A 12,103-nucleotide genomic window follows, 5' to 3' on the forward strand; every position below is an offset into this window, starting at 1 on the left:
TTCCTGCCTGTGGCTCCCTGTCTGCTCGCGGCATCCGCTGCCCGGGAGTGGGTCTCACCCAGGGCTGTGCCGCTGAGCCCGGAGGGGGGCCGGGTGGGTTGCCTGGGCAGCCCTTCCCGTGGGCCCGATGGGTGACAGGCCCTTTCCTGAGGCAGGTTTCGTTAGCCGCTCCCCGACGGCTGGAGGGTTTGGTCCTCGGCTTGGAGTGTGGAAGGGCGACATCCTGATGTGGGAAGGGACCTCATGTTACTGTATATAGACCTGGTGTTGAGCGTGATGAGCTCTCCTTCCTTAAATGGATGAATGTGCTCCCAGGAGAGCGTGTGTCTCGCTCCGTCTTCCTCCCCCGTCTCCCTCTCTCCCTCCCCGTCTCCCTTTAACCTTCACACGGCGTTCAGCTGCACCCAGAAAAACACGCGGCGCTCCTTCGGAGGAGCCTCTGCTCCCCCAAGCCACCGGTGCTGCGTGCGGACAGAGGGCACTGCCACATCCGGGGGCCTTGAGTAAATCCACGGCAGGGACCAAGTGCAGGGACAGTGGTCGCGGAGGCGGAGCCCTGCAGCCTGGCGTGTGCCCTGTGGGCGAGCGCCTCGCTCCCCGTGGGCCGCCATGCGCCACTGCCCGGCACCCCAAGGAACGAGGTGCTGTTTTGTCTCAGGAAACAGTTCTTCTCCTGCCTAGGCCTCTCTTTGGGGCCGGGAGCCCAATCCCCTTCCCGCTGCCGCAGACCCGGCCGGCCCTGTGGCCCAGGGCGCCGTGCGGGTGTCAGGTGACAGTGACTCGACTTCCTGAGCGCCCAGGCCTCCGGCCCACTCGGGCGTCACCTTTGATGTTCATAACCTTCCAGGACGTCCCTGTGGTCCCTTTTCCCACTACATGCTCCCTAGGGCCAAGCGGAACCCTCAGGGACTCCGTGCTGGGGGGCGACGAGCCCGCCCTGGGCCAGGGCTCCCGGTGTCAGGGAGCCAGGCCGATGGGCCAGAGACAGATGAGCAGAGGGTTGGGGGCCTGGTCTGAGCCTTTGGCTCAGATGTGGGATCCGTGGGATGTGGCCGGAGACCGGGCTCCGTGCCCTCTGACAGTGGATGGGAACCCCAGGGCCTCAGTGGGTGCTTCGGGGTTCTCCCCATTCAGCTTGGTGACCATTTGGCATCATCTCTAACTTGGTCCCTCCTGCAATGGCACCGGACGGGAGGAGCAGAGGGCAGGTGGCTTGGGGTGACACTGGCCGGAGCCATCAGGGTGGGTGCCCTGGAGGGGAGTCCGGGCAGTGCCCCCCCACCTCCCCAGGTGGGGGACTACCTGAGGCTTCACCATCCCCAGCCAGAGGTAGAGGGGTGTCCGTGGCGGGTCCCTGGGGCCCATGGGCAGGAGATGGGGAAGGAGACCCAGGCCTGGAGGCCTTTTGCCCTGCGGGTCCTGAGCTCCAGTGTCGGCTTTTGAGGACAGAGAGTCTGGCGAGATTTCAGGGAGGAAAAAACCCCTCCCCAAAACGGCGTGAGTGCTGCCTAATAAAGGCAGCTGCTGGACGGAGGGAAAACAGCCCTTTGAAAAAAAAAGCCTTTCATTAGAAAAATAATGCATTTCATCCAAATAAGGTAAAAATATTTGGAATGGGGCAGAAGTGAGCAGCAGGCAGCGCCCGTCAGGCCTTTCTGGAAGGGGGAAGATTATTAAACTCAATTACAATGTAGTTTTGTAAAGCGTCATTTAGGAAAGAACAGGCCCCAGTGCTGGGAGGCTGCAGGACGGCCCTCCTGGCCCCGGGGTCCCCCCCGCCGCCCCCTGTGACTCCCTGGCTCTGCGGGGCCTGGTGTCAGTACTGTCCTCCAAGCAGAGCCCAGAGCAGAGGCTGGGGAGGCTGCTCCCCGACCTGCCCGCCCAGCCTCCTGCACTCCATGTCCCTGACATGCCCCCCCCACCCCCACCTCGCTCCCCGGTCTGGGAAGGGGAGCTTCCTGGGGGAGGGAAGGGGCTGCTGAGTTTTAAGCGTTCTTTTCTTTTTCATATTGCGGAAGCACATCTCAGATGTTTTAAAACTCCGGTCAGTATAGAGAGGAGCAGAGAGCACACGATCTCCCCTCTACTGTCTGGTTTTGTGGGTGCACTTACAGCCCCCCCAACCCCGCCTCTATTTTAATAAAGATGGGAAGTTCCTTTCACCCTGTCCCGTGACTTGCTTGTCTCACTGCAAGTGAATCCTGTGTCTTTGGGAGCTCACACCAAATGGGAGCAGAGGGTTCCTTAGAAGGCTCTCCTCCCACCCTTGCCCTTTGCCTGGCCAGGAGCACTGAGGTTGGTTCTTGGGTCTGGGTCTGGAACCTCCCTCTCCTCTGGTGACTGCCTGGCCCTGGCCCTGGCCCTGCCCCAGCCCTGCCCCTACCCCTGCCCTGGAACCCAAAGAGGAGGAAGGGCAGGCAGGAGACATTTACTGACGATCTGAACCTCAGGAGTTTACTTAACTCTTAGTGCTTCTTCGCCTGTTTGTTTAAGATGGTTTCTGCCAAGCCACCCAGAAAAGAGGGTCCAGGCAGCAGGTGTGAAAGTGCATGTGAGACCCTGCAGGTGTGGCTCCAGCCTTAGGGGAGATGCCCACCGGGGAGTAGACCCCAGTCTTGCCCCTGCTCCTTTGCCCTGCACAGGTGTTTCGCACTCTGGGATCAGCCACTCCCACTGGGGCGGGTAGGGGGAGCAGCCACAGTGTAGACCCCTTCAGGGTGTGGTGCCGACCTGGGACAGCCGCCCCCTCCTGGGGAGAGCCGGCATAGGTTGACATGCAAGGCCTAGCTGGGAGGTGCTCTCTGCGGCCCCCTTGTGCCCCCCCAGCTTCCATCCCCCACTCCCCACCCCAGCATTGTAGGGGCCTTTCCCCTGAATGACGAACAAGCCTTAGTAGTTACTGAGCACATTCAAGTTCATGCTCTTCTAGAAGAAGAGATAAGATTTTACTATTTCGTAAGGAGAATGCCTGAAGCCTTTCCTTGTTCCTGACAAGTCTTGGAAGGATCTGCTTTATGGTGACAGGGCCACGTTTTTAAATATACCCTGGAAACTCTGGTGCCCAGCCCTCTGCACCCCCAGCCCGGCAGTCCTGGGAGAATCGTTTCCAGGCACTAGCAGTTTCCCGGATGCCTTCTAGGTCCAGGGTGCAGCACCCAGGTCTGAGGAGGGCTCTGGCCAGGGCCGAGGGGATCCTTTGGTGGGGAAAAAGCTTTGGTCTTTCTGAAGCCATATGTCACCCTCTGAGGGGCACAGGGTACGGGGCTCGCAGGAGCAGCTGGGTCAGGCTGCTCATCACCATCTGCCTCCCGTGCTGGCTGCGGGCCTCCTGGGAGCTGCTTCCTGTCTGGCCTGCCGGAGAGGGTGGGGCGGCTCCTCCCTGCGAGGGTGGCACAGGCCGGGTCCCACGAGGTCCCCAGGGTTCCGGCCTCGTCTGAAGGGCCCGACTGTCCACCTTGGTCCCCGGACGCCTCTTCGCCTGCCACCTGCTGTGCCCTGGCCGTGGGCCAAGCCAGCCTGTGGGGCCGGGGCCGCCTCACAAAGGCTGGTGCGCGAGCTGCCATCGCCCAAGTTGACAGGGCGGGCTGGCCACGTGGCCTAGGGAGGGGGCTGGCCTGTCGCCATGGGTCCAGGCGGGAGGGGGCACGGCCTCTCATGAGTGCCGAGGCCCGACTCCCATGTATGACTCAGCGGCTGGTAGCACCCAAGCCGGGCCAGGTCTGTGGGAGGTGGGCAGGCCACTGAGCTCAGCGTGAGCCTGTGCAGCTGGTTCTGGCTCTTTCCAAGAGGTTACAAAACTCTTGAATTTGCCCCAGTTTGGGTGTAGGAGCATCACAGCACCACAGCCAATTAAATCCAAGAAGGAAAACACGTTTTACTGCATTTCCTACCGAGTCCAACAAGCCACAGGGAGTGCGGTGGGGCCCAGGCCCACTCGGCGCCCCTGGGGTGCGTGCCCCTGCAGCTGCAAGCCTCACCGCCCACTTGGGGGCGGGGACACGGTCTCATCCCGGCGATGTGGCCACTCCTCTCTGCCCTCCTGTGGGGCAGTGCCCGGGACTCAGGGCAGTGAGCTGGCCTGGTGCAGCGTCCCGATGGGTCACAGGTCCTTGTCCCCCTGAGGCTCTTTGGAGGGGTCCCCCGTCCCTGGGCCAGGCGCAAGGCCCTCCTGATTCGTCTCTCGAGGCACTGGGGCCTGCCTTGTCCATGAGTCCAGTTTGGAAGCTGGCCCTGCCCTCGGCCAGGCTGGGCCTCCCTCCTGTCCATCGTGTGTGACTCTGCTGAGATCCATCTGGGCCCCGAAGGCCTGGGGGTAGCCAGGGAGGGGGCCTTTTAGGGGGTCTGCCTAGGGTCTCTCCTCCCTCCCCTGGGCCCCAGGAGGCCCCTGAGAGGCAGCTGAAGATGGGAGTCCCTGAGAGCCTCGGTGGGCCCCTGCCCCTGCCCCAGCACCCAAAGGCGGCCCTGGGGTCACGCCATCCACTCACCCAGCTGAGGTCTGGGCTTGGCTCTGCGCCTCCCCCACCCCGGCCCCACGGGAGGGCCGCTTGGCCCACCAGGGCCTGTGAAGCTCCAATAATGGTTTTAATTTGTTGAACTTGTGTTTTATCCCATAAATTAGTCACTGTTTTATTTAACAGAATCGAGATAGCCACAAACAATAGGCGAGTTCCAACTTGAACATTTTAATAAGACAGAAAAAAGTATATATTTTCGCGTCTGTTACAAACATATTTATGTAAATAGCCTGTGGGCTGCGTTCCAGGAAGAAAGAAGAAAAGGGCCTTCTGCGCTGGGGCTGGGTTGGGAATGAGGCTTTTGTGGTGGAAACGACAGTGAGCAGGGTGCTGGGAGGGTGTGGACCCAGGTGGGGGGGGGCAACCCCCCCCCCCGCCCCCACACCCCTCCTCCCACTGGTGCCCAGCCAGGGGAGAGGGGCTCTTTAGGGCTTCACCTTCCCACCCCGCTGGTTCCCTCCTCTGGGAGGTGGGTGTGCTCATTACAGCAGCCTGACACCCGGCCGGCGAGCTGCTCAAAGTGGAAGAACTTGGATCCCACACACATCCCCGCCCCGGGGCCCTGGGATGCTTCGGCCACCTGGGAGGAGGTCAGCTCAGGGCAAGACCGGCAAGGTGGTGTAGGTGATGAGGTTTGATGGGAAAGCAGGTCACCATTTAGAAATGTCAGGGTGAACGAGGCATGAGGCCTGTGCTCTGGGCGAGGCCCGGTGGCTGTATTTGCACCATCCAGGCTTCTGGGGGAGGCCCCCCCACCCTGGGGGAGCCCCCCCCCCGGGGGAGCCCCCCCCCCCCCCCCACTGATGGGCCACAGGGCCGGCAGCTCAGGCCTGGGGCTGGTGGCTGCAGACCTAGGAATCGGCCTCCTCTGGCTCTGCCCCCACGTGCTCCAGGCAGGAGCCGAGCCAGCATCCGGATCGGATCCGGGTACGCGCCGTTCCCAGCCCAGGCAGGTCCCTGCAGGAAGAAGGAAGGAGCCGAAGGAGGCGGCAAAGGATGACCCTGCCAAGCGCCTGCCTGGTAGCCCCGGCTGCAGGAGGCTGGGGCTGGCCGGGGTCTGGGGCCAGGGGGTGGGGAGCCTTTGCCCGAGGCCTGGGGCTACCAGGCCAGTCAGTTCTGCCCTCCGGCAGCCCCTGGGCCTCACTCGGGGGGCTTCAGGCAGCGCCGGGGAAGGAAGCCACCCTTCCGGAGCTCAGGACCCGAGCTCCCCACCGCCTGTCCCCGGCAACCTGGGGGAACTCGGCCCGATCCCAGGGCCAAACTGGTCTGCCCCTTTCCTGCCAGGGTTGGGGAGTGACCGACTCCCTCCCCTCGTCCCTGCCCTGGCACGTGAAGCCGGGCCACGGTTGTGCCGTCCTGCGTGGCCCGATCACTGCCAGCCACTTGAGGCTGATTTTAAAAATAAAAGATACCTTGATAGATTTTTTTTTCCAGTTTTTATTGAGTGAAAATGTCAAACCTTGCATCAGTCATGCAAAAAAAAAAAAAAATCAAATAAATAAAACACATATATTAAATTTCTAATAGCACTAAATTCAAGTGGAAAAATATTCAGTTCTTAATAACCAGGTGCCGAGGAGACCAGATTCAAGTAATCAGAGCACACGCTGTTCAGTTCGGTTTTCACGTTCTGCATTTTTCATCTCAAAACCTCTCTATATATCTCTATATATCTATATATGTATATACATATAGATATATACACACACATATGTGCATACATATTATTTTATATTTATATATATACACATACATAGTTATAAAACATTAAAAAGAGCATTGGTGGATCAAGCATTGTTTTCCCCACAGAAAGAAAATAAAACAAAAATTACACATTAAAATTCAAAATGAGCTAGCAATGGCTTATAGTCCTAGTGTGCAATATGGAGTTTACAAAAGGCTAGACTTCCCACTGTCGGCATCTTCTTTTTTCTTTTTTCTTTTTTTTTGTCTTTTTTTTTTGTCTTGTTTTGTTTAATTTTGCTACATTGAAAAATGTTTTTGTGTTTTGTTTTTTGCTTTTGTTTTTTTTTTTTTTTCCTTTACAAAATTCCCTCCACACACCCAGCAGCTCTGTGGTAGGGCACAGAGCCTGGGCGAATGTCAGCAGCAGCGCGAGGCGCCCACAGAATTCAGGAGGCTCTGGTAGGGGACACGTTTTAGGAAACGATTTGCTCCCTGTTGAATCAGGTACGCTCCGTCTGACCACTCCTCCCTCCCTGCTCCCTCTGTCCAGTGCAGATGATCCCGGCTCTCTGGCTGTGGGCAGCCAAGAGGACACACACACACACACACACTCACACACACACACACACACACACACAAGGACAAAAAGAAAAAAAAAGAAAACCAGTGCCCACCTCCCCACCATCAGGTGGGGCTCCCCTTGGAGATCTGTGGGGAGGAGGTTCTGGGAGACAGGCCTCCTCTAGGCTGGGCTTGGCTCTCTCCCTGCGACAGAGTCTCAGGGTCCAACCTGAGCCAGGCTGGTGGCCGGGACTGGAGACATGGGAAGCTTGGGTCGCCTGTGCTGGGTCCCTGTCGCCCTCAGAGCCCGTGGCCTGGTGTGCACCAGCCAGGCGCCCACCCCCCCAAACTGGGCTTGGTGGCCTCATCCTCTCCAGGAAGTGGGGGTGTTTTGAAAAGGGACCCAAGTCTGGTGGGTTGCACTGGCAAAGAAGCATCCCAAACAAAATAATAAAAACTGAGGGAAAAAAAAAAAAGCCCTATAAAGCCACACGCATAACCAATAGAGAAAAACTCAAATGTTAACTACAAACTTGTATCAACAGTAATAGTCCTTTTTCTTGTTTCTACAAAATTCAAGTTAAAAGTTGGAATCACGCAGCTCCCGTCAGTGCTAGTGTAAAGACAGACAGCCTCAAACTGGTAAGGCCTCTAAAATAAATGCGAAACGAAATCCCACGTGAGCGATTGCACTCGGTCTCCAACCTCAGGGCTGGTCCGAGGCGGGCCTGTGCTCTCGCGGCCCACCTGCCTTTTTTCTTCTTTTTGTTCTATGTAGAATAATAACCTTTACAGGAAAAATACTGTACAACTTTCTCGCATTTTTTTTCCCCATTTTGAATATTAAAGCCCCAAACAGTGGTATCCTTCCTGTTCCCACCACGTGGGTGGCTGAGACCCCTGCCGGGCCCAGCACGCCAGCACCTGCCGCTCTTAGGTATGGAAGCGGACACAGCCTCAGCCCTCCGTGGGCAGAGGCTGGGGCCTGGGAGTCCCCGGGCGGCCGAGACGCGCCTCTTCCAGGCCCCAGCCCTCGGGAGCAGACACCGGGGCAGGGCCCAGCGGCGGGGCCCAGCGCCCCACCTCTGCCAATTCCGTGAGGTTTCCTCCGCGGTCCCTGCAGTGTCGCCGGCGCTGGCGCCTCTGCCCCTCCCTCCCCCGCCCCCCCGGGGCCAGGAGGGAGGGTCTTAGCTGCGTGAATGGGAGGCCCTGCCAGATGCTAGTGGGGCCCGCCTCTGGGGGTGAGGGCTGGGGGTCGCGGTGACCCCCGGCGCCCTTCCCAGTCCTGAGCAATGAGGAATCCCACCGGCGTGGTCGCGGGGCCCGGGGTCCGGCCGCGGGGAGGGGCGCGCGGGGCGGTTGCCCGGGTGTCTGCGCGCCCGCCTCGCCCTCAGGGCCCCCGCTCCTCGGTCCCACCCCGGACAAGAGCACCTTCTGTTTCCCTGAAGAAGATCCCCGAAGTGCAGCCAGAGGAGGGTCGCTCGCAGCCTGTCCTTCCAGCCGCTGGCCGCGCGCCGCGGGCGGGGCGGGGGCGGCCCCGGAGCACCAGAGGGAGGCCCCCGCCTCTGTCCTGAGACGGACTCGGGGTCCGGAAGCACCGGCGGGGCCGCCCCGAGCCCGGAGCGCCTCCCCACGCCGGCACCGGGGTGCGATCGCGTAGCTCTGGCGGGGGCGGGGGGGGGGGGCAGCGTTACAGATAAATAGCATCTCTTACAAAAGGAATCACAATGGCCACCACGGGAGGGGGGCGGGCGAGGCGTCCCCGACGGGCGGGCTAGGGCGACGCTGTGGCGGGCGCCGGGGCCGCCAGCTCTGGGCTCCGCGCCCCCGGCCCCGCCGCCGCCGCCGCCGCCTCGGGCAGCGACTCCTCCGAGTCGGTGCGCAGGTCCTCGTCGTCGTCCTCGTCGTCGTCGTCGTCCTCCTCGTCGTCGTCGTCGTCTTCGTCGTCGTCCTCGTCGTCGTCCGCCTCCTCCTCGGGCAGCTCCAGCTCCTCCTCCTCGTCCTCCTGCGACGACTCCCCAGCCGCCACCGGGCCGGGCGCGGGTGCAGCGGGGCCGTCGCGGGGCCCGGGGCCGTCGGGCGGGCCGGGGTCCCCGGGGTCGCCCGCATCGCCCGGCCCCAGCCCCAGGCCCGCGGAAGCGGCGGCGGCGGCGGCGGCGGCGGCGGGCGGGAGGAAGAGCAGGGGGGCCCCGGGCTCGGTGCCCAGCGACAGCGCGCCGTCCAGGCCGACGGCGGGGCCCGGGGACGCGGCGGGTGGCTCGCCGCGCTCCTGCTTGTCGTGCTTGCGCTTGTGCGAGTCCATCTGCGACATGCCCACGACCGTGTGGCGGCAGCCCGGGTAGGTGCAGTGGAAGTGCGAGCACTTGAGCTTGTACTTGCAGTCGGGCACGGCGCAGTCGGCGCTCGAGCTGAACTGGCAGAAGCCCGCCGCGCTGATCACGTCCTGCTTGCCGTGGTGCTTGCGGTGCGCCGTCACCTTGGTGCTGTCGGTGCAGCGGAAGCGGCAGCGCAGGCAGTGGAAGTGCGTGCTGGAGCCCGAGAAGGGGCAGTCGGCGAAGTGGCAGCTGAGCGAGGCCTTGAAGCGCTTGAAGTCGTCCAGCACGAGGTTGTCCACGCGGTCATGGTGCTGCGCGTGCTTGTACATGTGCGTGCGTCCGCAGAACTTGTAGCCACAGTTCTCCCGCGTGCAGTGGTAGTGCGTGACCTTGAGCGAGAACTGGCAGGTCGGGTCCCTGCAGTCCTCGTAGAGGTCGAAGCGCCGGAAGCCCTCCAGCATCATGCCCTCGTCCAGCATTTTCCGCGAGGAGGCCGTCTTGCGCCGCTTGCCGAACGGCGACATGTCCTCGATGATCCAGAAGCGCTTTTTGGCCCCGGAGGCTGTGGGCATGGAGATGGTGTTCCCTGCGGAGGGGCCGGGGGAGGTCAGCGCGTGCCGGGGAGCCTTTCACACCCACGCAGGGTCCCCGGTTCCGCATGGTGGCCGGAGGGCAGCGCTGGGGGGTCGGCTTCCCCAGACTTTGGGGGCCTCTCCCCCTCCCCCTCCCCCGAAGAACCAGGGAGCCCCCAGGCTTCCCCTTGCGTCATCCCCTGTCTGCAGGACGACCACACAGGCATCCGCCCCTCGTGCGGCAGAGCAAGCAACCCGGGGGATGTGGTGGCCGCTTCCTGGCCAGTTTGGGTGGGAAGCGAGGACGCATCCTGGCGCTAATTGAAGCTGAAGGGGGAATCTAGGTCGGCAGAGTGTAATTACCCAGGTTGGACGGACGCCAGGATGCCATCGCGAACCCGCCTCTAATGAGGGACAGGCGGGCTCCTTCTCCCGGCCGGCTAACCAGTCTCCCCGGCTGCCCACCTGTCTGCACAGGGGACCTACCTACTTCCCGCAGGGATGCCCAGCGCCCTGGGGCCGTTTGGAGCCGTAACGCCCTGCCCTGAGGGACACCTTCCCTTTGGTGCCAGAGATTCTTTCAAGTCTCGTGGGGGGTCTTCTGCCCCCAGTAAGCCAGAAGAGGGCAGCTCTTCTGAGGGGCCGGGGCCGGAGCAGGGGCTCAGCCAGCAGACGGGTTCCCATCTGTGCCCTCCCAACTGGACCCAACAGCGCCCTGGACTTCGGATGGCTCATGGCCAGGGCTGCCTGGTTGAGAGTGGCCCTGCTGCTGTGGCGTGAGGGGACAGCAGCCCCTGGCACTGCGCAGGCGGCTGGGGGAGGGACAACAACCCTGGCCTTCCCGGCCTCACACCCTAGGAATGAGAGAGAAACCTTCAGGGGCTGGCCCTACCCAGGGCCAAGGGTGGGTATTCTCCAGGCTTCTCCCATGTGGCTGACCTGCTCAGCCTGCCCCGAACCTGCCTAGAATATCCGGCCTCCACGGCACCACTGTGCCGCGTCGTCCATTTAGGGAACGGACCCAGTCACCCCCCACCTTGGCAGGCGAAGAGAAACCAAGGGCGGCGACGGTGTGGGGGCGCGTGGCGCAGGACAAGGGAGGGTGTGGGGCCTGGAGATCCAGGTGAGTGAGAAGTGGCTGCTTTGGGTCTGAGGGCACAGGGCTCAGTGTGGTTATGGCAGGGACAGCCTTCCACAGGTAGAATTCCAGAAGGGAGACCTTCTGCCTCTCTGGCACAGCACTGGCCTGGCACTCAGCAGAACGTGAGGCAAAAATGAGTGAAGGAAGGTGCAGGGCTGCGGTGATGGCCACAGCAGAGGCGAGGGGCTGGCGGGTCCCAGCCCTGCGGGGCATCGGATATGCAGGGGTGGGAGGTGGGGTGGGAACTGGAGGCACCCCTGCCATTGAGCACTGCCTGGGGCCTGAGCCCCAGGGACTCCCTCTTCCTGCTTGGCTCCAGGGCTGGGAGGGGGTCAGGCTGGTGTCAGGGCCCTGCCTGGACCCAATGCTGAGCAGGAGTCCAGAGGAGCTGTCCTCGGGACAGAGACAGGGCTCTCTGGTTTTGGGGGGTGCTGGGCTGTGAGGGATGCAGGCTGGCCCTGTCCTCGCCCCAGCAGGTCACAGGAAAAGGTCAGGTCCCGGACCATGGCCTTGAGGGTCAGCGGAGGTGACACACACTGGCAAGAAGGCATGTGCGAGTTACCTGCAGCATCCTGAACTAGGGGGACGTCACTTTTTACTGGAGTTGCGGTGGCTGTGGCGGGCGGGAGGCGGGGCGGGCTGCCGACCGGGTGGCCCAGGCCCCGGGTGGCTCCGAGAGTGGCACTGAGCAGAGAGTATGAGAGACAGGGCGGAGAAAAGAGGCATGGGAGGGAGGGGAGGGGCGCCCGGAGCACGGCCGCTGAGAAGGATGGGGTCAGTGGCGGCTGCGGAGCCACACGGGCAGCCTCGTCGCCAGCGGCAGCAGGAGGAGGAAGAGGAGGAGGAGGAGGAGCCGGGCAGCCTGGAGAGGGTGGAGAAAAGCAGAAAAAAAAAAAAAAAAAAAAAAAAGAAAACCAAAACAAAGAAAAAACAAACAAAAAAGAACCAAAATGAGAAACCCAATGGCAGAAGCAAGTATGATATGAAAACACGTGGACAGATGACGAGCAGAGAAGCGGCACGAGAGAAGAGTGGGGAAGGAGGCGGCAGGAGGAGGAGAGGACGGGAGGGGAGGCTGCGCAGGGAGAGGCCGTGGTGGGCTCAGAGAGGGCCTGCGGCAGAGCCCGGGCCTGGTGCGACCCCAGTTTGGGGTCCAGGGACTGAGCTTCGGGACGATGGCAGAAGGGCCAGAAGGAAGGCCGCGGGCCCGGGACCTGGGCCCTGGCAGGTCCCCGGCCCCTCTGCCCTTGAGGACGAGCCCAGCTCCTCTCCTGGAAGCCGAAGCCAAGGGCTGAGTGCGGGCAGGAGGGGGCC

The 12,103-nt window shown here is 62.0% G+C and overlaps 1 protein-coding gene across 4 annotated transcripts in view; it reads right to left on the bottom strand.

Annotated features, from left to right (window-relative positions):
- Positions 1 to 7,520: 7,520 nt before the first annotated feature.
- Positions 7,521 to 12,103, bottom strand: part of CASZ1 (castor zinc finger 1) — a 148,195-nt gene continuing 143,612 nt past the window's right edge. For 3 of the 4 annotated variants that reach the window (XM_043578558.1, XM_043578559.1, XM_043578557.1), the window contains one exon: positions 7,521 to 9,662. In XM_043578558.1, coding sequence (XP_043434493.1) covers positions 8,536 to 9,662 — 1,127 coding nt within the window. In that variant the 3' untranslated portion in view covers positions 7,521 to 8,535. The other variant, XM_043578560.1, reaches the window with a different exon arrangement.

The sequence above is a fragment of the Prionailurus bengalensis genome, chromosome C1, assembly GCF_016509475.1.
Source record: "Prionailurus bengalensis isolate Pbe53 chromosome C1, Fcat_Pben_1.1_paternal_pri, whole genome shotgun sequence".
NCBI lineage: Eukaryota > Metazoa > Chordata > Mammalia > Carnivora > Felidae > Prionailurus > Prionailurus bengalensis.